Source organism: Salmo salar, chromosome 20 (assembly GCF_965601325.2).
Source record: "Salmo salar chromosome 20, fSalSal1, whole genome shotgun sequence".
Lineage (NCBI taxonomy): Eukaryota > Metazoa > Chordata > Actinopteri > Salmoniformes > Salmonidae > Salmo > Salmo salar.
Genome location: NC_138310.1, coordinates 1,660,539 through 1,687,138, shown reverse-complemented (window position 1 = coordinate 1,687,138; position 26,600 = coordinate 1,660,539). Strand labels below are relative to the sequence as shown.

General features: G+C 45.6%; 1 protein-coding gene across 4 annotated transcripts in view; it reads left to right on the top strand.

Moving 5' to 3' along the window:
* The window catches only part of LOC106579798 (potassium channel subfamily T member 1), a 290,587-nt gene that overhangs the window by 221,368 nt on the left and 42,619 nt on the right, over positions 1-26,600 (top strand). For all 4 annotated transcript variants that reach the window (XM_082966143.1, XM_082966141.1, XM_082966142.1 and 1 more), the window contains exons 4-16: positions 4,232-4,311; positions 7,640-7,742; positions 8,749-8,811; positions 9,019-9,067; positions 9,383-9,442; positions 10,070-10,144; positions 11,043-11,126; positions 12,416-12,510; positions 15,359-15,542; positions 16,755-16,919; positions 23,324-23,460; positions 24,889-24,952; positions 25,301-25,409. In XM_082966143.1, coding sequence (XP_082822269.1) covers positions 4,232-4,311; positions 7,640-7,742; positions 8,749-8,811; positions 9,019-9,067; positions 9,383-9,442; positions 10,070-10,144; positions 11,043-11,126; positions 12,416-12,510; positions 15,359-15,542; positions 16,755-16,919; positions 23,324-23,460; positions 24,889-24,952; positions 25,301-25,409 — 1,268 coding nt within the window. The remainder of the gene's footprint in view (positions 1-4,231; positions 4,312-7,639; positions 7,743-8,748; positions 8,812-9,018; positions 9,068-9,382; positions 9,443-10,069; positions 10,145-11,042; positions 11,127-12,415; positions 12,511-15,358; positions 15,543-16,754; positions 16,920-23,323; positions 23,461-24,888; positions 24,953-25,300; positions 25,410-26,600) is intronic.

The following is a 26,600-nucleotide window of genomic DNA, read 5'->3' as shown; positions in this document are numbered from 1 at the left end:
CAGGTGTAGACCTTACAGTGAAATGCTTACCTATGAGCCCCTAACCAACAATGCAGTTTCAAAAAATACAGATAACAATAACAAATAAAAGTAACAAGTAATTAAAGAGCAGCAGTAAAATAACAATATCTAGACTATATACAGGGGGGTACCGGTACAGAGTCAATGTGCGGGGGAACCAGTTAGTTGAGGTAATATGTACATGTAGGTAGAGTTTTTAATGTGACTATACAATGATGATAACAACAGAGAGTAGCAGCGGTGTAAAAGAGGGGGAGGGGCAATGCAGATAGTCTGGGTAGCCATGTGTAAGCTTTATTTAACTAGGCAAGTCAGTTAAGAACAAATTCTTATTTACAATGACGGCCTACCGGGGGGACAGTGGGTTAACTGCCTTGTTCAGGGGCAGAACAACAGATTCACAGCTTGTCAGCTCAGGGATTTGATCCAGCAACCTTTTGGTTACTGGCCCAACTCTCTAACCACTAGGCTACCTGCCGCCCCAGCTACCAGCCATTTGATTAGGTGTTCAGGAGTCTTATGGCTTGGGGGTAGAATCTGTTTAGAAACCTCTTGGACCTAGGCTTGGCGCTCCGGTACCGCTTGCCGTGCGGTAGCAGAGAGAACAGTCTATGACTAGGGTGGCTGGAGTCTTTGTCAATTTTTATGCCCTTCCTCTGACACCGCCTAGCATAGAGGTCCTGGATGGCAGGAAGCTTGGCCCCGGTCCCTCTTTCTTTGCTGGGTGTTTCTATTGTAAGCATGTGTGTGTAATGTGTATGAGTGGTTCCTGGACTTTACAGCACCTATACAGTTATTGGTTCACCACATGAGAGTGGAGTGGACGTTTCCTGCCTGGAGGCTGTCTCCATGTGGTAAAGAAATAGAGGGAGATAAAACGAAGGGGATAGAGAGAGAGAAGAACAGGGAGATGAAGGCTAGAAGGAGAGGAGGATTGGACAGCAGGTTAAGCTACACATCTGTTATTATACAGACATGCAGACCCTCTCTCTCTCTCTCTCTCTCTCTCTCTCTCTCTCTCCTCTCTCTCTCTCTCTCTCTCTCTCTCTCTCTCTCTCTCTCTCTCTCTGTGCTTCCCTCAGGATATGGCTCCAGTAATTGCCCTCCTCCTTTTCTCTCCTCTTCATTCCTTCCTCTCTTCTCCTCTCCTCCCTATTAATCTTGTCAGAAGGCTCCAAGGGCCCTGCAGGAGTTTACAGCCCATTATCGCTGTCATTAGGGGAGGCAACCACACATCAAATAGATCTCTTTCACCCTCACTTTAGATTAATCTACATCTATTCTAGATAGAGGAGTCGAAGTTAGCTCTCCCTTCATTTATAACCTCCCAGACACACCCCAATATTCAGTTTATGGGCCTTTATTAATGTACTTGCTTTACATTAACATCAAAGTGTTTCATTAGATTGCTTAGAACAGTGTTTCCCAACTCCGGCCCTCAGCTACCCCCAACAGAACACATTTTTGTTGTAGCCCGGACAAAAAAACTTGATTCAACCTGTCAAGGGCTTGATAATTGGTAGACAAGTAAAATCAGGTGTGCTTGTTGGGGGTACAGGAGGACCGTATAAAATGAAATATATATTTTCAAGTGACTAGCTTGTCAAGTATGAATGAATTGCACCACAGGGGTGATCCATAAGTCACAGTCACTACACTGTTCCTTTTTACTTATTCATGAAATGATTGAATAGGAGAGTCCAATCAGGAATACATGGAATAGCTGAGGGACCAATGAGAGTGCAGGATATAAATATTTAGAACCTCTGGTCTGTGGTGATGTCACACACAGGAAGTGGTGGGTAGGGAGGGGCTTTCTATAGCTAGAATCTACAGTCTCTGTGATGTGTTTATCAATAGCATTATGAGGAGAACATGATCTAATATGGACTCAAATGATTAAAGAGCATTCCTACTTCCTACATGATTAAAGCTACACTGCTATGTACAGTATCTACGTTTCTGGGGGATATTGTACTGTAGGCCTACTAAGGGGTTGGATGTGTGCTTAGTGAATTGCATCATGGGAGAAGAAGTAAACTATAATTATGCTCGAAGCAGCAATGTAAAATAACTAATTTGGTTGGAGGAGCCTTCGCAGTTTAGAGGCGCACATAACTGAAGGGTCTTTTAAAATCACTGGTAATGATATCACCATAGCTACGTAGCTATCAGAGCTTCAAATGGAAGTTCGTGTGGCTTAAACCTCAGCTGCACATCGCACATTTCAACAGTCAGGCAACAGTCTTCTCCAGCCAGACAGGCACTGGTGTTGAAACAGATTGCGTGCCTCGTGTCACATCAGATTTATTGCTTGGATATCTTCAGAGTCATATCAACACAATATTCACTCTCTAATAGATAGTTCCAAATTACCATGGTTACTCTACATCTCCTTGTTGTCATGACAGTAATTGGCCACTGTGGGTAATATAGGAGACTACGAAGGGGTCATTATGATTGATGGCTTTTTTACATTAAACCCATTCCAGGAAAGCAGAATGTTACATGTTCATGTTACATGTGATGAAGTATCCTGTTTTAACTGTGTTTGCCTTCACTCTGTTGCTGTTCTTCATTTTGGCTGTTGGTGCATTTTGAAAAGCACCTTGTATGCTATGTTCAGTGTCTCACTGCTGAAGGCCTTCGAGGTAACAAATAAACAAAGAGACCCGAGCCTTCCAGCATTCAACAACACAATGCATCATGGTTAAGCTTGTCTACTTACTGATATCTCAAAACAGTTCAATCAAATAACCATGGTCCTTATATATGGATGCTGGAGTACTTCTGTGGTAGATGTACTGACTGTCTCTCTCTCCAGAGTTCAGGTGGAGTTCTATGGTAAATGTACTGACTGTCTCTCTCTCCAGGGTTCAGGTGGAGTTCTATGGTAGATGTACTGACTGTCTCTCTCTCCAGGGTTCATGTGTTCTATGGTAGATGTACTGACTGTCTCTGTCTCTCTCTCCAGGGTTCAGGTGGAGTTCTATGGTAGATGTACTGACTGTCTCTCTCTCCAGGGTTCAGGTGGAGTTCTATGGTAGATGTACTGACTGTCTCTGTCTCTCTCTCCAGGGTTCAGGTGGAGTTCTATGGTAGATGTACTGACTGTCTCTGTCTCTCTCTCCAGGGTTCATGTGTTCTATGGTAGATGTACTGACTGTCTCTGTCTCTCTCTCCAGGGTTCAGGTGGAGTTCTATGGTAGATGTACTGACTGTCTCTGTCTCTCTCTCCAGGGTTTAGGTGGAGTTCTATGGTAAATGTACTGACTGTCTCTCCAGGGTTCAGGTGGAGTTCTATGGTAGATGTACTGACTGTCTCTGTTTCTCTCTCCAGGGTTCAGGTGGAGTTCTATGGTAAATGTACTGACTGTCTCTCCAGGGTTCAGGTGGAGTTCTATGGTAGATGTACTGACTGTCTCTCTCTCCAGAGTTCAGGTGGAGTTCTATGGTAGATGTACTGACTGTCTCTCTCTCCAGGGTTCAGGTGGAGTTCTATGGTAGATGTACTGACTGTCTCTGTCTCTCTCTCCAGGGTTCATGTGTTCTATGGTAGATGTACTGATTGTCTCTGTCTCTCTCTCCAGAGTTCAGGTGGAGTTCTATGGTAAATGTACTGACTGTCTCTCTCTCCAGGGTTCAGGTGGAGTTCTATGGTAGATGTAGTGACTGTCTCTCTCTCCAGAGTTCAGGTGGAGTTCTATGGTAGATGTCTGACTGTCTCTGTCTCTCTCTCCAGGGTTCAGGTGGAGTTCTATGGTAGATGTACTGACTGTCTCTCTCTCCAGGGTTCAGGTGGAGTTCTATGGTAGATGTACTGACTGTCTCTCTCTCCAGGGTTCAGGTGGAGTTCTATGGTAGATGTACTGACTGTCTCTCTCTCCAGGGTTCAGGTGGAGTTCTATGGTAGATGTACTGACTGTCTCTGTCTCTCTCTCCAGGGTTCAGGTGTTCTATGGTAGATGTACTGACTGTCTCTGTCTCTCTCTCCAGGGTTCAGGTGGAGTTCTATGGTAGATGTACTGACTGTCTCTCTCTCCAGGGTTCAGGTGGAGTTCTATGGTAGATGTACTGACTGTCTCTGTCTCTCTCTCCAGGGTTCAGGTGGAGTTCTATGGTAGATGTACTGACTGTCTCTGTCTCTCTCTCCAGGGTTCAGGTGGAGTTCTATGGTAGATGTACTGACTGTCTCTGTCTCTCTCTCCAGGGTTCAGGTGGAGTTCTATGTGAATGAAAACACCTTCAAGGAGAGGCTCAAGCTGTTCTTCATCAAAAACCAAAGGTCAAGTAAGTAGAGCACAGAGAAGTTTGGACTTTATTACTGTCTCATGTAACACAACAGAACTAGGAAGTCATAAAGGTCCTCCTAATGCAGGGTAATACAGTAATGTAAGTCATTAAGGTCTATTGCACATCCAATTTCAGCTCCAGTCTGGGTCTTTAATTAGTTGTCTTGACGCATGGTGCTGTGTCTCAGGTCTGCACATCATGTTGCTGTGAAGAGAACAATGCTTTAGGTATTTTGTTAACGGATAGGGCATTATCATTTCTTTTTAGGACTTAAGTCATGGATACAGCCAGGATGGGATTTCTCCTGCATTCTGAAAAAGTCATTGGAACTGTCCAACTTCCCACCCACAATGCATCATGTCTACAGTCTCTCTGTGTGTTTGTGTTTGTAAATGCGTGTGTGTGTGCCTGTGTGTGTGTATGTGCGTGTGTGTGTGTGTGTGTGTGTGTGTGTGTGTGTGTGTGTGTGTGTGTGTGTGTGTGTGTGTGTGTGTGTGTGTGTGTGTGTGTGTGTGTGTGTGTGTGTGTGTGTGTGTGTGTGTGTGTGTGTGTGTGTGGTTTTTACATGCGTGTGTAATGGCTGCAGTATGTTGTTAGTGCTTCCTATGTGCTTGTCAATATCTCTGAACAACTTCCCATCAGTTACAGAGAAAACATTAGGGCCAAATAGAAAGGCCAACCCAACTCTATAAAGCTTCCTGCTGAGTCAGATTGTTTTGGCTCCTGTACAATTCAAACCCATTGTGAAGCGTTTGATGTGGGTGTTTTTCTTGTAACTGTGTCACTGCTGTGTTAATACTGCAAAGAGATGAAATGGGAGGCTTGGTTGATTGAAACGTGAACAGTCTTTAAGGCAGCTGGCGCCACCCTCTGACTGACATGTGTATCTGCAGTCAGGTAAGTTGTGTGGGTGATGATTTGCGTGTGTGTGTGTGTGTGTGTGTGGTGTGTGTGTGTGTGTGCGTGTGTGTGTGTGTGTGTGTGTGTGTGTGTGTGTGTGTGTGTGTGTGTGTGTGTGTGTGTGTGTGTGTGTGTGTGTGTGTGTGTGTGTGTGTGTTGAGCCTTGTGTGCAGGGCTGTGTTGTTGTAATGGCTTTACTGACAGCATGCCGTGTTATTGGGTCTTAATCATTATATATCACAATAAGCCGTCCTCTATTCCACTGCTTTATATGCCTGCCACAACATACAGCATCTCCCCCCACAGGGTGTCATATCGTTGTGGAACGGACACGTAGCTGTTCACCCTGTCAAAGCAGACCTGTGATATGTTGTTGCTGTGAGCTGTATGTGAAAGGGAAGGGGGAAGGGGATACCTGGTCAGCTGCACAACTGAATGCATTCAACCAAAATAGGTCTTCCGTATTTAACCCAAGCCCTCTGAATCAGAGACATCAGCTGTGCCTGATAGTCACGGCTATGTGCATAGCCAGATATAGTCACTTTAGACCTGGCAGAGCAGCAACACAGCCTGGACAACACCATGACACTTAAACAGGTAGGGTTGTGGTAAGGAGAGATGTTCAGTAGGGTAGAGACACCAGTTCTGTGCATCGACAGATATACAGTAGTCACTTTATTCTGTCCAGAGACAGGTAAAGCAGCGGCTAGAAGGCTCAGGTGAGGAGAGATGTCCGGTGTCGGGTAGAGACACCAGTTCTGAGGAGAGATGTCCAGTACGGTAGAGACACCAGTTCTGAGGAGAGATGTCCGGTGTAGGGTAGAGACACCAGTTCTGAGGAGAGATGTCCGGTGTCGGGTAGAGACACCAGTTCTGAGGAGAGATGTCCGGTGTCGGGTAGAGACACCAGTTCTGAGGAGAGATGTCCGGTGTAGGGTAGAGACACCAGTTCTGAGGAGAGATGTCCGGTGTAGGGTAGAGACACCAGTTCTGAGGAGAGATGTCCGGTGTAGGGTAGAGACACCAGTTCTGAGGAGAGATGTCCGGTGTAGGGTAGAGACACCAGTTCTGATGAGAGATGTCCGGTGTAGGGTAGAGACACCAGTTCTGAGGAGAGATGTCCGGTGTAGGGTAGAGACACCAGTTCTGAAGAGAGATGTCCGGTGTCGGGTAGAGACACCAGTTCTGAGGAGAGATGTCCGGTGTCGGGTAGAAACACCAGTTCTGAAGAGAGATGTCCGGTGTAGGGTAGAGACACCAGTTCTGAAGAGAGATGTCCGGTGTAGGGTAGAGACACCAGTTCTGAGGAGAGATGTCCGGTGTAGGGTAGAGACACCAGTTCTGAGGAGAGATGTCCGGTGTCGGGTAGAGACACCAGTTCTGAGGAGAGATGTCCGGTACGGTAGAGACACCAGTTCTGAGGAGAGATGTCCGGTGTAGGGTAGAGACACCAGTTCTGATGAGAGATGTCCGGTGTAGGGTAGAGACACCAGTTCTGAGGAGAGATGTCCGGTGTAGGGTAGAGACACCAGTTCTGAAGAGAGATGTCCGGTGTAGGGTAGAGACACCAGTTCTGAGGAGAGATGTCCGGTGTAGGGTAGAGACACCAGTTCTGAGGAGAGATGTCCGGTGTCAGGTAGAGACACCAGTTCTGAGGAGAGATGTCCGGTGTAGGGTAGAGACACCAGTTCTGAGGAGAGATGTCCGGTGTCAGGTAGAGACACCAGTTCTGAGGAGAGATGTCCGGTGTCGGGTAGAAACACCAGTTCTGAGGAGAGATGTCCGGTGTCGGGTAGAGACACCAGTTCTGAGGAGAGATGTCCGGTGTCGGGTAGAGACACCAGTTCTGAGGAGAGATGTCCGGTGTCGGGTAGAGACACCAGTTCTGAGGAGAGATGTCCGGTGTAGGGTAGAGACACCAGTTCTGAGGAGAGATGTCCGGTGTAGGGTAGAGACACCAGTTCTGAGGAGAGATGTCCGGTACGGTAGAGACACCAGTTCTGATGAGAGATGTCCGGTGTAGGGTAGAGACACCAGTTCTGAGGAGAGATGCTTTACCTGTCGGACTCACTAGCCTGCTCATTTCATTGGTCTGCGATAAGTTCAGTTTCTGGGCAGTTAATAACACACTTTCTAGACATTCCCATACCAATGTGTCTTGCATTACAAAAACATGACTGCAAACATTAGCCAGATTTACTCCTATGGGCCTGATTAAACAGATTCGTTTTTCAATATAAATCAGCACAAATTCAGTTACTCTTTACTTTACCTTGGTATGTTTTCCCTTCCCATAAGCTTAATTTGACCTTTGTCAGCTATAATTGTTCAATTCCCTCTGGGAAACAGGTTGAGATTTACTCCCAATGTAATTATTTAGTAAATCTGGGCTTTAAGATTCTCTATTGCGTTTATTTCCATGCAGGCCTGAGGATCCGTCTGTTTAACTTCTCCTTGAAGCTGTTGACGTGTGCCCTATACGTCCTCAGAGTGTCTCTGGATGACCCCGAACAGGTCACTGGTGTATGGTGAGTAACTGATCATTTAACCTCCTGATAAAGTCCTGTTATTTCATTTCTTACTAGTGACCGTAGCATTTGTTAAACTGTGATTTCTAATTTGGGTGTTTGAGATTGAGGGCAGAATAAGTGCATCAGCATCTCGTATTAGAATATGGACAATAATATGGAAATTGTGTGGTTGTGAGACCAGTCGGATGTACTGCCAAATTCTCTAAAACGATGTTAGAGGTGGCTTATGGTAGAGAAATTAACATTCTCTGGCAAATTCTCTGGCAACAGCTCTGTTAGACAGTCATGCAGTCAGCATTCCAATTGCACGTTCCCTCAAAACTTGAGACATCTGTGGCATTGTGTTGTATGACAAAACTGCACATTTTAATGTCCCCATCACAAGGTGCACCTGTGTAATGATCATGCTGTTTAATCAGCTTCTTGATGTGCCACACCTGTGGATGGATTACCTTAACAAAGGAAAAATGCTCACTAACAGGAATATAAACAAATGTGTGCACATTTTGTGTCTATGGAATATTTCTGGGCTCTTTTATTTCAGCTCATGAAACATGGGACCAACACTTTACATGTTGCGTTTTATATTTTTGTTCAGTAGTCAGATCAATTCTAAAAAGATGGTATCTATTCAGGTATTGTATGATTCAGAGAATCTACCTCTAACTTTTACCCAAAGTTGAAAATCAGATTGTATTTGGTCAAGATAAGATAGATCCAGAGTTGGAATTAATTTGGTATCTATCTGAGACACAAAAGGCTTTAAAGAGCAGTGGCGATGGTGAAGGGGCATTCTCTCTCTCAGTGTAGTGATATGGAAGCAGCATATGGTTTTTATTGCATACACTGCCGCCGGCAGCTCTTAAAGAAATTGTCCCTCTGCCTCCCGTCCGTCACCATGGCAACATGCAGAGTGAGTGAAGGTGCCTATTAGCCACAGGGTATATATTTCACCACACATCCTGTCTGAACGACTTCCCTGTGCTATGGATTTCCTCTGCAGTGTGAACTGTCAGAACCGAACAAGCACCACAGCAGAATCTACAGAAAGCACAGAAATCAACTGGTGAGTTATGAGGGTCTAACATTGACTGCTGTCCCGGGCTTCGATCAGGTGGTGTTTGAAATGAGTCTAATTCATCATCAATAACACTGTTTTGTCTTTTGAAAGGGAGTTGTTAATCTCATAGCTATCTTGTGTTATTTGGAATCATCTTTGTCAAATAATCAATATATAGAGTATAATCAATACCATTGTGTTGTCTTGTGAAAGGGATCTGATTTTCTGGGTGAACAGAAGGGTTCCTGTATGGGCGATACAGGTAAAAGAAGACTGAGATTCACTAACACTGCTTTGGTAATACAGTACTGGCTTCTCAAGTCTTCCATTCAACAGTAGCCACTATGGGTCAAACTCACAAGTGAACATTTCATTGACAATCTCCCCCTTCCCCTGTGGCCAATACATTAGAAAAACAAGACATCTAAACACTCACAGCATCCCATATGCAATTATTTTACAACAGAAAACACTTTACAGCACATCTTTTCCCCAGTGATATGTAGATTGCCTGAGAGGTTATGTGGCCAGATTGCAGCCCTGGTAATGTGTGTGCCTCCACTCTGTTCTGCTCCAGGTGATCGTGGCCTTAATCAGTTTCCTGGAAGCGATGCTCCTTACATATCTCAGCTACAAAGTAAGACACCTCAGCTCTACTCCTTTCACACTGATCACAGAAAAAAATCTATGCCACAAAGGAAGTCATTTCATTCATTCTATCAGGCAGAGTCGTGTGGCGTCTCTGTGTGAGATTGCAATTAATTGGCGAACTTTCTGGCATATGTGTTAACCGCGAACCTCAGCTCTAGCCTGAGCCAGAAGAACAGGTCATTAATACACCTTACAAATGAATAAAAGATGAGGTGTCCGTCCTACTTTTTTCTTTAAATTCGTCTCTTTCCTTAAATAACTCATTAGTGCTGCAGTGCTACTTTCCTTTGATTAATTAGGCTGTTTTACTTTAGGAAGACAAAGTACAGTGTGTTTTTTGTTTTGCTTCATTTTGGCAGATGGCTTCAATCCCCAATTGTTTTAACGAATCCTGTCATTATGTTCTCACCTGCCTGGAGCGCCAAATGGGCAGGATTTGCAGAATTGGTTCCATTGTGCCAGGCACACTTAGAACCGAGGTCTGATTATTCCAACAATATTGACCTCGTTTTTGGTGGATTTGTATCATATCACTATCATTGTAATTAGTCCACAGACAAAGCCAGTAGCTTATTGCCTTGACTCACACATTGATTGTGTTTCTCTCTTTCAGGGGAATATCTGGGAGCAGATGTTCCAGATCTCCTTCATCCTGGAGATGATCAATACCGTGCCGTTTATAATCACTGTGAGTCTTCTTCCACCTGATCTCACACACACGCACGCACGCACACACACACACACACACACACACCTTGTTTTCCATCTGTGCCATAATCAATTATTTCAAATAGTCTAGATACCTTCTACTATGAATGGGCTTCAGGCATGCTGATAATACATGTATATTGGTATTGGAATGGCTCTGGTCTTTGTGAATTCACAGTGTGTGGAATCCCTCTGATATTCTGTAGTCATCAAGCAGCAGGCCCACAACGTCCAACAGAGAAATGTGACAGGATACACCATGAGGAATGTGGTGTTGACAAATAGATTCATTTCAGTGGCTCAAACCATATTCCACAAAGCAAACAAGGCCAATTAGTGAACATCAAATCAAATGAAATTGTATTTGTCACCTGCACCGAATATAACAGGTCTAGACCTTACCGTAAAATGCTTACTTACAAGCCCTTAACCAACAATGCAGTTCAAGAAATAGTGCTAAGAAAATATTGACTAAATAAACTAAAGTAAAAATAAAACAAATAGTAACACAATAAAATAACAATACCGAGGCTATAAACAGGGGGTACCGGTACTGAGTCAATATGCGGGGGTACAGGTTAGTCCAGGTAATTTGTACATGTAGGTGGGGGTAAAGTGACTATGCATAGATAATAAACAGCGAGTAGCAGCAGTGTAAAAACAAAAAGGGGGGGGTGGCCATTTGATGAATTGTTCAACAGTCTTATGGCTTGGGGGTAGAAGACAACATATGACTTTTGCATTGTTTATGTTTTATATTATGAGTATAGCTCTAGAGACCAGGGAGCATGACAATGTGAGACTGTGAGTGTCGAAACTTGATGATGGGAGCGTACACTGCACACTGTGCATATGAATTAATCCAATTGTCTCTTCAGATCTTCTGGCCTCCATTGAGAAACATCTTCATCCCGGTGTTTCTCAACTGCTGGTTAGCCAAGTGTGCCCTGGAGAATATGATTGTGAGTATATGCTATAGCCATAACGCAGCAGGCAAAACTGGACAGAACTGGTTGCAATGGTGTCATAATTATGTAGTTTTGTTGGCAGGGAATACATGGGTTCTTCCTATTAAAATGCTTCAGATCTCAGATTATGCTGTATATAGCCTGCTTGCAGAATAGTTGCTATAGAATAACTTAACTCTGCATTATGTGGGTGTAGAAGAACACTGGTAAGAATTCCCTGATTATAAATAGTCTGTAGATTCCCTGTCAGTTTAAAAACAAATGTTTTAGGAAGGCAGACCATCAATGAGTATAGATTTGAGCCAGAGCCAGCATGTATCTCTGTGGACAGATGGTCAGGTCCAGGGCCAAGGAGACCAGTTCTGAGAGGGAGAACAGGTCCAGCCTGGAGAGGTTGAAGGGGAGGCTTCAGCCAAACAGAACCATTAACAGGGTATGAAGGGACATGGTGGGTAGGTAGCTTGAAGAGACTGAAGCGGGGCTTCAGCCAAACAGAACCATTAACAGGGTATGAAGGGACATGGTGGGTAGGTAGCTTGAAGAGACTGAAGTGGGGCTTCAGTCAAACAGAAACATTAACAAGGTATGAAGGGACATGGTGGGTAGGTAGCTTGAAGAGACTGAAGTGGGGCTTCAGCCAAACAGAAACATTAACAGGGTATGAAGGGACATGGTGGGTAGGTAGCTTGAAGAGACTGAAGTGGGGCTTCAGCCAAACAGAAACATTAACAAGGGACATGGTGGGTAGGTAGCTTTAAGAGACTGAAGTGGGGCTTCAGCCAAACAGAAACATTAACAAGGGACATGGTGGGTAGGTAGCTTGAAGAGACTGAAGTGGGGCTTCAGCCAAACAGAAACATTAACAAGGGACATGGTGGGTAGGTAGCTTTAAGAGACTGAAGCGGGGCTTCAGCCAAACAGAAACATTAACAGGGTATGAAGGGACATGGTGGGTAGGTAGCTTGAAGAGACTGAAGCGGGGCTTCAGCCAATCAGAAACATTAACAAGGTGTGACATGGACCGCATGTTCACTGCTTGTATGGTGTATGAAAGGTTGACTGCATCAGTATCAAAGTAACCAGCAAGGCAGATAGGTTTTAAAGTGAGATAAATAGACAGATAGATGGTGCAGTAGATGGAGCAGACTGACTGACTGACAGACTGACAGACTGACCAGCACAGCAGACCAACTGACTGACCAACCAATTTAACATGAACCCTAACCCTCTGTATCTCTCCTTCCCTCGCTCTGCTTCTATCCCTCCCCCCTCTTTATCCTCAGAATGATCTCCATCGTGCCATTCAGAGGACCCACTCGGCCATGTTCAACCAGGTTCTCATCCTCATCTGCACCCTACTCTGTCTGGTCTTCACTGGGTATGTGTCCTCTGATCCCAGCCTCTACCCTGAAGCTCCCTAAATCTGGGCCCATGGGCTGCATGTCATTCCACAAAGCTGTTCCCTGCCATCTGCCCTTTTTCATTCCCACTCACAGATCTGATAGAATCTGGTTAGGGGTAAGCAACATTGAAAAAAGGAGTTGGACTTGGTTGTAATGACAACATCAACAACCAGCTTGGCCCACAGATATTTTTCTCATGCCTAGTTGTTTCAGATCTGTAAGGGGAGTGAACAAGGGCATCTAGGAGGAAACAACTTTCTGGAATGAAATACAGCCCCTGATCTCCCCCCTTCATCCCTGGTGCTCCCTGGGACCTTCTCCTTTCCTCCATCCACTGACATCTTGACTCCTCATTATCCAATACAGGAAATTAACTGAGGAAGTCAGGAAGAACAGACAGCAGAATCAATGGTGTGATTCTCACTGATTCAACAGGTCAGAGCAGAAGTGTTGTGGTGCATCGATCGTTGGGAATGTAGGGTTTTGATCCTTAATCTGCCAGGCTGAATTTCAATGTGGATAGTATATGTATGTCAATCTGTCTGTTTAAATATCACAAGTGAGGAGATCAGTGGGACTCAGGCCAAGTTGTAACAGGGTTCCCACGGGGGACCAGTGCGGAGAAAAAAATGTATGAAATGTATGCATTCACTACTGTAAGTCACTCTGGATAAGAGCGTCTGCTAAATGACTAAAATGTAAAAAAAAATGTAAATGTAACAGTAAGTTAGGTTAGGTTAAATTGGATCATCATCATGTATAATTCACCTTTCTCTTAAATGTTTAGATTTTACATTTTATTTCACCTTTATTTAACTAGGCAAGTAAGTTAAGAACAAATTCTTATTTACAATGATGGCCTACACCGGCCAAACCCAGACGATGCTGGGACAATTGTGCGCCGCCCTATGGGACACCCAATCACAGCAGGTTGTGATCAAATCAAATCAAATGTATTTATATAGCCCTTCTTACATCAGCTGATATATCAACGTGCTGTACAGAAACCCAGCCTAAAACCCCAAACAGCAAGCAATGCAGGTGTAGAAGCACGGTGGCTAGGAAAAACTCCCTAGAAAGGCCAAACCCTAGGAAGAAACCTAGAGAGGAACCAGGCTATGAGGGGTGGCCAGTCCTCTTCTGGCTGTGCCGGGTGGAGATTATAACAGAACATGGCCAAGATGTTCAAATGTTCATAAATGACCAGCATGGTCAAATAATAGTAATCACAGTGAACAGGTCAGGGTTGCATAGCTGCAGGCAGAACAGTTGAAACTGGAGCAGCAGCACGGCCAGGTGGACTGAGGACAACAAGGAGTCATCATGCCAGGTAGTCCTGAGGCATGGTCCTAGGGCTCAGGTCCTCCGAGAGAGAGAAAGAAAGAGAGAAAGAGAGAATTAGAGAGAGCATACTTAAATTCACACAGGACACCGGATAAGACAGGAGAAATACTCCAGATAAAACAGACTGACCCTAGCCCCCTGACACATAAACTACTGCAGCATAAGTACTGGAGGCTGAGACAGGAGGGGTCAGGAGACACTGTGGCCCCATCCGATGATACACCCGGACAGGATATAACCCCACCCACTTTGCCAAAGCGCAGCCCCCACACCACTAGAGGGATATCTTCAACCACCAACTTACAGGCTTGTGATACAGCCTGGATTCAAACCAGGGTGTCTGTAGTGATGCCTCAAGCACTGAGATGCAGTGCCTTAGACCGCTGTGCCACTCGGGAGCCATTGATCATTCAATGTGTCCATGTTTTAATTGAACCAGTCCTTATTCAGATAAGCTCACTACTGTTTCCTCATGCATACAGATGTCGGATCTTCCTCACAGGAGGAAAATAATCCTGCTGCAGTAGGATTTGAATAAATATTTAAAGAGTATAATCACAGCCAGGGGGCAACTGGAAGCAGTGTTTGTAGGCTATACAATGCAGTAGCGTACCTAGGGGGGCTATGGTTCGGGGGAAGGCTCCGCTAACCAACCGACCTCATTCCATCCAGTATTCTCAAGGCTTGCTAGAGCATTGTGACCTGACATAGTGCAGTGGTCTGAGCAGCAAGCTTCAGTGCTGAGTATCAAAAGTTCACGCCCGGTTCTGGGCAATCATTTTAACACTTTGTATGAAAGGAAACTAATGTTGGTGTAGCCTACTGACTCTTATCATTCTATTCATTCCCTATTTAAGTTATCCTGTCTGATATGGTCATTTCTTATCAAGATCTGGGGTACCATAACCCTGGACTGTCCAAATTTGAAATGTGTAACTACATCAAGTCTATCTGGGGATTGACTTATTTGTGCTAGAAGGCCCGCGGCCCGGAATCAAACCCACGCCGACACAGTAGGCCTATATGTTTGCACTGAATGCAGCAGCCCTAACTGCTAGACCACCACAGGCCACAATTGAACTCAATTTTGACAGTTCATTCGTAACTTTAAGATACACTTGACACTGTATATGAAACAACAGTTGTTGATGTGTATGGCTGTGTTTCAGATTTTATACATTTGAATGTTGCAGTATTAGGACCTAGGGTTAGCGTTTGAGCGAGCGAGAGAGAACATAATTTTGATATCAAACCCTGATCCCAATGACTCGACTGCCCCCGCATGGAGAGAAAGAGAACTGTTCATTTTCAGCCACACACGGAGCTCATTTAGAATTGCATCTGGAAAATTCCCTGTGACGAAAGGATTGATCAAGTTAAGATCCGACATCTGTAGCTCTGAGTTCCGGCATTATAGTGGTTCTCCATAACGCCAATTCAGCAACACCCCTAAATGTGAAATCCCTCTCCTCCTTCCAGGGCATGTGGTATCCAGCATCTTGAGAGAGCATCCAATCAGAACCTGACTCTGTTCAACTCTCTGTATTTCTGCATCGTCACCTTCTCTACGGTGGGCTACGGTGATGTCACACCTCATATCTGGCCCTCTCAGCTGCTGGTGGTCATTCTCATCTGTGTGGCTCTCGTGGTCCTCCCGCTACAGGTATGACACTGTATATAACAGTGCTTACACAATAGCCTATTACCACAGCCGTTTTCCAAGGATAATTGAGGCTGAAAAGAATCTGACACTTTATCACAAGATTTCATTTGTATTTGTATATATTAGGGATCTCCATTAGTTCCTGCCAAGGCAGCAGCTACTCTTCCTGGGGTCCAAACGCATTAAGGCACTTACATTACATATAAAACACAAGATAAATCATGTAACATTATTCCACCACTACATATCTACAATACAAAAGTTATAATACCACCATACAACAATATTACAATGTACGTGTGTGTAGAGTGTGTGTGTGCCTGCGTGTGTCTGTTCCTGTGTGTGTCTCTTCACAGTCACTGCTGTTCCATAAGGCGTATTTTCATATTTTTTTATCTGAGTCTTCTGCTTCCCTCAGTTACCTGATGTGGAATAGAATCTGTCGTTCTGCCCCTGAACAAGGCAGTTAACCCACTATTTCCTTGGCCGTCATTGAAAAAAAGAATTTGCTCTTAACTGACTTGCCTAGTTAAATAAAGGTAAAAAATAAATAAATAAAGAATGGCCTGATAAGAACTGTTTTGAAATTATAGATGTATACCTGTAGTAGTAACCAGTCATGAAGTAACATCCTCAATGCTAAGACTGCTTGAACAAACTTCATGGTCTAGAACAAACAAACAGACGTAGACGTCCTGTGTAAACAATGCCAACGTATGACGGCAAACACTTTCTGAGAATTAACATAATTTGCTTGTCATGCTCCGACCTCATATGCACCGTCCATCGTCAGTAATGAGAACACAACTCAAAGCTTTGTTCCTGCTGAGAGTGAGGCACAACAACACCTTGTTAGTTATCCTCCTATATCTTAGTTCCAGCAGCAGCCCTCCTCATTAAACCTTTTTATACAGTATGTGGACTAAATCCCCACAGTATAAATTAACTGATGAATACAATCCATAGAAATGCATTTGATGAACCTTCCTGCAGCATCAGCAGTTTAACTCCCCACTCTGTCACCCTTCTTTTTCTGTCACCCTCCCCACTCTGTCACCCTTCTCTTTCTGTCACCCTCCTAACTTTGTCACCACCCTAACATGTTATGCCGTAAGTGTATTACAAAGTGTACAGTAGGTTGTTATAACCTCAAATATGTGTGTGTGTGTGTGTGTGCGTGTGCGCGTGCGCGTGCGTGTGTGTTTGTGTCAGTTTGAGGAGCTGGCCTATCTGTGGATGGAGCGACAGAAGTCAGGAGGGAACTACAGCAGACACCGAGCCCAGACAGAGAAACACGCCGTCCTGTGTGTCAGCTCTCTGAAGATAGACTTGCTCATGGACTTCCTCAATGAGTTCTACGCTCATCCTAGATTACAGGTCGGTCTACAGGAATAGAAGAAGGCAATGTTATTTGGTAGGTCTACAGTAATTGAGGAAGGCTATGATATTGGTAGGTCTCTACAGGAATATAGGAAGGCTATGATATTGGTAGGTCTCTACAGGAATAGAGGAAGGCTATGATATTGGTAGGTCTCTACAGTATTAGAGGAAGGCTATGATATTGGTAGGTCTCTACGGTATTAGAGGAAGTGTCACGTCCTGACCAGCAGATGGAGCTGTTGTAGTAGTTTTGGGGTCAGGACGTGGCAGTCTTGTGTGTGTGAATGTTCTGTGTTGGTCTTGTGACTCCTGATCAGGAACAGCTGGGGATCGTTGTTCCTGATTGGGAGTCATATATGTAGGAGTATGTTTGTCACTTGGTTTTGTGGGTAGTTGTTTTTGCACTGCGTTTGTAGAGCCTGTAAAACTGTTGCTGTTGTCACCTTTATTGTTTTGTCAGTGAATACTTTACTCCTTTTTTTAAAATTAAAACCATGAGTATTCACAGTCTCGCTGCGCCTTGGTCCTCTTCTCTCCCATACGACATTTTCTGTGACAGAACTACCCACCACAAAAGGACCAAGCAGCGGACGAACGAGGAGGAAGGATGGACCTGGGAGGACAAGTTAAGGGAACCCGAGAGGCAGCCCCAATAAAAAAAAATTGGGGGGGCACAAGGGCTGTTTGACGGGGCAAGGATGGAGCCCCAGGCCAGCTCCCCGCACTAGCCCTGAGGTGCGTGTCTCCAGGCTGGCACATCTAGTACCAGCCCCGCGCATCAGGCGTCTAGTGCGTCAGCCCAGCCTCGCCAGTCAAGAGTCACCAGAGCTGCCCGCCAGTCAAGAGTCACCAGAGCTGCCCGCCAGTCGTAAGTCGCCAGAGCTGCCCGCCAGTCGTAAGTCGCCAGAGCTGCCCGCCAGTCGTAAGTCGCCAGAGCCGCCCGCCAGTCGTAAGTCGCCAGAGCCGCCCGCCAGTCGTAAGTCGCCAGAGCCGCCCGCCAGTCGTAAGTCGCCAGAGCCGCCCGCCAGTCGTAAGTCGCCAGAGCCGCCCGCCAGTCGTAAGTCGCCAGAGCCGCCCGCCAGTCAGGAGCCGCCAGAGCCGCCCGCTAGTCAGGAGCCGCCAGAGCCGCCCGACTGCCCGGAGCTGCCAGAGCGGCCCGACTGCCCGGAGCTGCCAGAGTGGCCCGACTGCCCGGAGCTGCCAGAGTGGCCCGACTGCCCGGAGCTGCCAGAGTGGCCCGACTACCCTCCGGCCCAGCCCGAGTGGCCCGACTGCCCTCCGGCCCAGCCCGAGTGGCCCGACTGCCCTCCGGCCCAGCCCGAGTGGCCCGACTGCCCTCCGGCCCAGCCCGAGGGGCCCGACTGCCCTCCGGCCCAGCCCGAGGGGCCCGACTGCCCTCCGGCCCAGCCCGAGGGGCCCGACTGCCCTCCGGCCCAGCCCGAGTGGCCCTCCTGCTCTCCGGTCCAGCCCGAGGGGCCCGTCTGCCCGGCGCAGCTATCGGCGCCACCGAAGTGGGCGATGCCGAGGATGGAGCAAGGTCCACGTCCTGCACCTGAGCCACCTCCAGGATAGGTGGGTTGGGGAGGGAGGGTGTAGCACAGTGCCGTCGTTGACGGCAGACACCCTCCCTTCCCTCCCTTATTGTTTAGGGGTTATTGTTTATGGGTTTTGTTGGGGATTTTGTTTGTTGGTGTTTTCTGTTAGGTGCATTCCGGGGTCTGCACCTTGAGGGGGGGTACTGTCACGTCCTGACCAGCAGATGGAGCTGTTGTAGTAGTTTTGGGGTCAGGACGTGGCAGTCTTGTGTGTGTGAATGTTCTGTGTTGGTCTTGTGGTCTTTTGCACTGCGTTTGTAGAGCCTGTAAAACTGTTGCTGTTGTCACCTTTATTGTTTTGTCAGTGAATACTTTACTCCTTTTTTTAAAATTAAAACCATGAGTATTCACAGTCTCGCTGCGCCTTGGTCCTCTTCTCTCCAGTACGACATTTTCCGTGACGAGTACGCCATTTTTTGTGACAGGAAGGCTATGATATTGGTAGGTCTCTACAGGAATAGAGGAAGGCTATGATATTGGTAGGTCTCTACAGGAATAGAGGAAGGCTATGATATTGGTAGGTCTCTACAGGAATAGAGGAAGGCTATGTTATTTGGTGTGTACTCCAAAGACAGCGCTAATGGACAGACCTCAATATTTATGTTTTATTTGGCGCACAAGTCCTTTAGACAATCAACTCTGGTTCCTAACAAAATGTGCATTTAGCTTACAAAATATAATAAAATATGCAATCCTACAGTATAGATGTTAGGTATACAGTGGGGGAAAAAAGTATTTGATCCCCTGCTGATTTTGTACGTTTGCCCACTTACAAAGAAATGATCAGTCTATAATTTTAATAGTAGGTTTATTTGAACAGTGAGAGACAGAATAACAACAAAAAAATCCAGAAAAACGCATGTCAAAAATGTTATAAAATGATTTGCATTTTAATGAGGGAAATAAGTATTTGACCCCTCTGCAAAACATGACTTAGTACTTGGTGGCAAAACCCTTGTTGGCAATCACAGAGGTCAGATGTTTCTTGTAGTTGGCCACCAGGTTTGCACACATCTCAGGAGGGATTTTGTCCCACTCCTCTTTGCAGATCTTCTCCAAGTCATTAAGGTTTCGAGGCTGACGTTTGGCAACTCGAACCTTCAGCTCCCTCCACAGATGTTCTATGGGATTAAGGTCTGGAGACTGGCTAGGCCACTCCAGGACCTTAATGTGCTTTTTCCTGAGCCACTCCTTTGTTGCCTTGGCCGTGTGTTTTGGGTCATTGTCATACTGGAATACCCATCCACGACCCATTTTCAATGCCCCAGCTGAGGGAAGGAGGTTCTCACCCAAGATTTGACGGTACATGGCCCCGTCCATCATCCCTTTGATGCGCTGAAGTTGTCCTGTCCCCTTAGCAGAAAAACACCCCCAAACATAATGTTTCCACCTCCATGTTTGACGGTGGAGATGGTGTTCTTGGGGTCATAGGCAGCATTCCTCCTCCTCCAAACACAGCGAGTTGAGTTGATGTCAAAGAGCTCCATTTTGGTCTCATCTGACCACAACACTTTCACCAGTTGTCCTCTGAGTCATTCAGATGTTCATTGGCAAACTTCAGACGGGCATGTATATGTATTCTTGAGTAGGGGGACCTTGCGGGCGCTGCAGGATTTCAGTCCTTCACGGCGTAGTGTGTTACCAATAGTTTTCTTGGTGACTATGGTCCCAGCTGCCTTGAGATCATTGACAAGATCCTCCCGTGTAGTTCTGGGCTGATTCCTCACTGTTCTCATGATCATTGCAACTCCACGAGGTGAGATCTTGCATGGAGCCCCAGGCCGAGGGATATTGACAGTTCTTTTGTGTTTCTTCCATTTGCGAATAATCGCACCAAATGTTGTCACCTTCTCACCAAGCTGCTTGGCGATGGTCTTGTACCCCATTCCAGCCTTGTGTAGGTCTACAATCTTGTCCCTGACATCCTTGGAGAGGTCTTTGGTCTTGGCCATGGTGGAGAGTTTGGAATCTGATTGATTGATTGCTTCTGTGGACAGGTGTCTTTTTTACAGGTAACAAGCTGCGGTTAGGAGCACTCCCTTTAAGAGTGTGCTCATAATCTCAGCTCGTTACCTGTATAAAAGACACCTGGGAGCCAGAAATCTTTCTGATTGAGAGGGGGTCAAATACTTATTTCCCTCATTAAAATGCAAATAAATGTATAAGATTTTTGACATGCGTTTTTCTGGATATTTTTGTTGTTATTCTGTCTCTCACTGTTCAAATAAACCTACCATTAAAAATATAGACTGATCCTTTCTTTGTCAGTGGGCAAACGTACAAAATCAGCAGGGGAGCAAATACTTTTTTCTCCTCACTGTATAACAGGTATCTACCCTGCTCTCCTGATGTTAGGTATATAACAGGTATCTACCCTGCTCTCCTGATGTTAGGTATATTTTATTTTTATTTATTTCACCTTTATTTAACCAGGTAGGCAAGTTGAGAACAAGTTCTCATTTACAATTGCGACCTGGCCAAGATAAAGCAAAGCAGTTCGACAACATACAAAAACACAGAGTTACACATGGAGTAAAACAACATACAATCAATGATACAGTAGAAAAAAATAAGACTTTAATATACAATGTGAGCAAATTATTTGAGATAAGGGAGGTAAAGGCAAAAAAGGCCATGGTGGCAGAGTAAATAAAGTATAGCAATTAAAACACTGGAATGGTAGATTTGTTATTTGAAGAAAGTTCAAAGTTAAAATATAAATAATATGGTGCAAAGCAGCAAAATAAATAAAATAAATAAATAAAGTAGGGGAAGAGGTAGTAGTTTGGGCTAAATTATAGATGGGCTATGTACAGGTGCAGTGATCTGGGAGCTGCTCTGATTGCTGGTGCTTAAAGCTAGTGAGGGAGATAAGTGTTTCCAGTTTCAGAGATTTTTGTAGTTCGTTCCAGTCATTGGCAGCAGAGAACTGGAAGGAGAGACGACCAAAGGAGGAGTTGGCTTTAGGGGTGACCAGAGAGATATACCTGCTGGAGAGCGTGCTACAGGTGGGTGCTGCTATGGTGACCAGTGAGCGGAGATAAGGGGAGACTTTACCTAGCAGGGTCTTGTAGATGACCTGGAGCCAATGTATTTGGCGACGATTATGAAGCGAAGGCCAGCCAACGAGAGCGTACAGGTCGCAGTGGTGGGTAGTATATGGGGCTTTGGTGACAAAACGGATGGCACTGTGATAGACTGCATCCAGCTTGTTGAGTAGGGTATTGGAGGCTATTTTGTAAATGACATCGCCGAAGTCGAGGATTGGTAGGATGGTCTGTTTTACGAGGGTAAGTTTGGCAGCATGAGTGAAGGATGCTTTGTTGCGAAATAGGAAGCCAATTCTAGATTTAACTTTGGATTGGAGATGATTGATGTGAGTCTGGAAGGAGAGTTTACAGTTTAACCAGACACCTAGGTATTTGTAGTTGTCCACAGATTCTAAGTCAGAACCGTCCAGAGAAGTGATGCTGGACAGGCGGGCAGGTGCAGGCAGCGATCGGTTGAAGAGCATGCATTTAGTTTTACTTGTATTTAAGAGCAGTTGGAGACCACGGAAGGAGAGTTGTATGGCATTGAAGCTCGTCTGGAGGGTTGTTAACACAGTGTCCAAAGAAGGGCCAGAAGTATACAGAATTGTGTCGTCTGCGTAGAGGTCGATCAGAGATTCACCAGCAGCAAGAGCGACATCATTGATGTATACAGAGAAAAGAGTTGGCCCAAGAATTGAACCCTGTGGTACCCCCATAGAGACTGCCAGAGGTCCGGACAGCAGGCCCTCCGATTTGACACACTGAACTCTATCAGTGAAGTAGTTGGTGAACCAGGCGACGCAATCGTTTGAGAAACCAAGGCTACTGAGTCTGCCGATGAGGATGTGGTGATTAACAGAGTCAAAAGCTTTGGCCAGGTCAATGAATACGGCAGCACATTATTGTTTCTTATCGATGGCGGTTACGATGACGTTTAGGACCTTGAGCGTGGCTGAGGTGCACCCATGACCAGCTCTGAAACCAGATTGCATAGCGGAGAGGGTGCGGTGGGATTCGAAATGGTCGGTAATCTGTTTGTTGACTTGGCTTTCGAAGACCTTAGAAAAGCAGGGTAGGATGGATATAGGTCTGTAGCAATTTGGGTCAAGAGTGTCACCTTCTTTGAAGAGGGGGATGACAGCAGCTGCTTTCCAATCTAAGGGAATCTCAGACGACATGAAAGAGAGTTTGAACAGGCTAGTAATAGGGGTTGCAATAATTTTGGCAGATAATTTTAGAAAGAAAGGGTCCAGATTGTCAAGCCCAGCTGATTTGTAGGGGTCCAGATTTTGCAGCTCTTTCAGAACATCAGCTGAATGGATTTGGGAGAAGGAGAAATGGGGGAGGCTTGGGCGAGTAGCTGTGGGGGGTGCAGTGCTGTTGAATGCAGTAGGGGTAGTTAGGTGGAAAGCATGGAAAGCATGAAATTCTCAATTATAGTGGGCTTATCGGTGGTGACAGAGTTTCCTATCCTCAGTGCAGTGGGCAGTTGGGAGGAGGTGTTCTTATTCTCCATGGACTTTACAATGTCCCAGAACTTTTTAGAGTTTGAGTTGCAGGAAGCAAATTTCTGTTTGAAAAAGCTTGCTTTGGCGTTTCTAACTGCCTGTGTGTATTGGTTTCTAACTTCCCTGAAAAATAACAGGTATCTACCCTGCTCTCCTGATGTTAGGTATCTAACAGATATCTACCCTGCTCTCCTGATGTTAGGTATATAACAGGTATCTACCCTGCTCTCCTGATGTTAGGTATATAACAGGTATCTACCCTGCAGGACTACTATGTGGTGATCCTGTGCCCTACGGAGATGGACATCCAGGTGCGTCGTGTCCTCCAGATCCCCCTGTGGTCCCAGAGGGTAATCTATCTCCAGGGCTCAGCGCTCAAAGACACAGACCTCATGAGGGCCAAGTGAGTGACCCACCGCCCACTGGGCCTAAAGAGTCTCCATGGGAGAGAAGGGCAGTGTTCAGCAGGGAAACATGTTGTGGAATAGATAGAAATATCACATTGCTTTGACAGCTCCATTCTATAACATTTTTATTTGCAATGATACATTCTTAGAAAAGAGGGTTCCAAAGGGGTTCTTCCGCAGTCCCCATAGGAGAACCCTTTTTAGTTCCAGTTAGAACCCTTTGTGGTTCCAGGTTTAACTATTTTGTGTACCATGTAGAACCCTCTGTGTAAAGGGTTCTCCATGGAACTCAGAAGGGTTCTACCTGGTACCAAAATAATTCTACCTGGAACCAAAAAGGGTTCTTCAAAGGGTTCCCCTATGAGGACAGCCAAAGAACCCTTTCAAGTTCTAAAAAGCATTTTTTTCCTAAGAGTGTAAAGGGAAGCAAGGGGTATCAGAGAAGTTCATAACACCATCAGTTGAGGTCACAGAGGCCTGAGTTGGTAATCGCAGATCAGAACAAACCTCTAATGAGCCTGTTGTTGAGTCCTCACAGTTCAGTTACTGGTTGATAGGCTTTCTGATCTCAGATATGAATCAAGCGTCTGAGTGAGTTCGTGCACCTTGTGCTGCTGACAGATAAGAGAGTGGTAAAGTCAGGAAAGGTCAGGCAATTTTGTTAATTCAGTTGGCTGTCCTCTCCTAGTATATCAGTGTAATGGAATATCTCAGTACGGCTCACTCTCATCACAACAGCCAAGTTCATAGGCATCAACACAAATCATAGCTGAGATCGATCACATCAAACCGTGTTGGCAGGGGCTGACCTGTCAGAAACACAATACAGGTAGCCATTGATATATGCAGCTGCTCTGATTTTATTGTAGTCATAGGGTGGATGTTAAGGGGTGGTGATGGATGGCTGAATTGTGGTAATACTGCTTGTCCCCATGAGAGGAAATTGGGATGGCATGAACTGGGATGGCGTGAAATTTACCCTGTCCACTGCAGCACTGCAGCACAGCACTGCATGGTCGTTCAGTGACAACAGAGTCATAAATTCACCCAGCAGCTCACCCCTCCACTCTGCCGTTTTCACACATGAAAATACTCTGATGAAAACCATGACAGTAATACAGTGTGACAATACGGTGAATATTACAACAGCATGCAGATTTTAGCCTCTTAGCTTTTCTCTCGGACAGTTCTCACTAATATTACCTGTCTGAAGCTTCCCTGGCCCTGGTGTGTGTGTGTGTGTGTGTGTGTGTGTGTGTGTGTGTGTGTGTGTGTGTGTGTGTGTGTGTGTGTGTGTGTGTGTGTGTGTGTGTGTGTGTGTGTGTGTGTGTGTGTGTGTGTGTGTGTGTGTGTGTGTGTGTGTGTGTGTGTGTGTGTGTGTGTGTGGCGTGTGTATTTCTGTTAAACCAGTGTGTTTCCTACAGGATGGATGATGCAGAAGCCTGTTTTATCCTGAGCAGTAGGAATGAGGTGGACCGCACTGCGGCTGTAAGTTCATTATCAGGCTCATGACTTCATATTTAGCGCATTGCAATCATCACTCAATACATGAATTGAGTTATGATTGCAATTAACTTAATTTTTCCACTCTAACTCAGTGAGATTGTGCGTATTGGACTTGTGGCTTAAGAACTATTTTACTTTTCCACTCGGCTGATTTTACAAAATGGACAGAAATGAAAAATAAGTATTGGATTTATAAACTCATATTGAGTGCACATAACAGTCCAGCTGGCCAATTCTCAGGCCTCATAAAATCGGAATTACATTTCCGGTTGAGTGAGGGTGAAAGTGTTAGAAGTAGCAGATGGAAATGGATGTTGTTTTGTCCTGCAGGACCACCAGACCATCCTCAGAGCCTGGGCTGTGAAGGACTTTGCCCCAAACTGCCCCCTGTATGTCCAGATCCTCAAACCAGAGAACAAATTCCATGTGAAGTTTGCTGGTGAGCTTTCGTTGCTCTCTTTGTCTCTGTCTCTTTCTATCAGTCTCCCTGTCCCTCTCTCTCTTTCTATCAGTCTCCCTGTCCCTCTCTCTCTTTCTGTCACTCTCCCTGTCCCTCTCTCTCTTTCTATCAGTCTTCCTGTCCCTCTCTCTCTTTCTATCAGTCTCCCTGTCCCTCTCTCTCTTTCTGTCACTCTCCCTGTCCCTCTCTCTCTTTCTATCAGTCTCCCTGTCCCTCTCTCTCTTTCTATCAGTCTTCCTGTCTCTCTCTATCAGTCTCCCTGTCCCTCTCTCTCTTTCTATCAGTCTCCCTGTCCCTCTCTCTCTTTCTATCAGTCTCCCTGTCCCTCTCTCTCTTTCTATCAGTCTTCCTGTCCCTCTCTCTCTTTCTATCAGTCTCCCTGTCCCTCTCTCTCTTTCTATCAGTCTACCTGTCTCTCTCTGTCAGTCTCCCTGTCCCTCTCTCTCTTTCTATCAGTCTTCCTGTCTCTCTCTATCAGTCTTCCTGTCCCTCTCTATCAGACATCCTGTCCCTCTCTCTCTTTTTATCAGTCTTCCTGTCCCTCTGTCTCTTTCTATCAGTCTTCCTGTCCCTCTCTGTCTCTATCAGTCTCCCTGTCCCTCTCTCTCTTTCTGTCAGTCTTCCTGTCCCTCTCTCTCTTTCTATCAGTCTCCCTGTCCCTCTCTCTCTTTCTGTCACTCTCCCTGTCCCTCTCTCTCTTTCTATCAGTCTTCCTGTCCCTCTCTGTCTTTCTATCAGTCTCCCTGTCCCTCTCTCTCTTTCTATCGGTCTCCCTGTACCTCTCTGTCTCTTTTTATCAGTCTCCCTGTCCCTCTCTCTCTTTCTATCAGTCTTCCTGTCCCTCTCTGTCTCTATCAGTCTCCCTGTCCCTCTCTCTCTTTCTGTCAGTCTCCCTGTCCCTCTCTCTCTTTCTATCAGTCTTCCTGTCTCTCTCTATCAGTCTCCCTGTCCCTCTCTCTCTTTCTATCAGTCTTCCTGTCCCTCTCTCTCTTTCTATCAGTCTCCCTGTCCCTCTCTCTCTTTCTATCAGTCTCCCTGTCCCTCTCTCTCTTTCTATCAGTCTCCCTGTCCCTCTCTGTCTCTTTCTATCGGTCTCCCTGTACCTCTCTGTCTCTTTTTATCAGTCTCCCTGTCCCTGTTCCTCTCTTTCTATCAGTCTTCCTGTCCCTC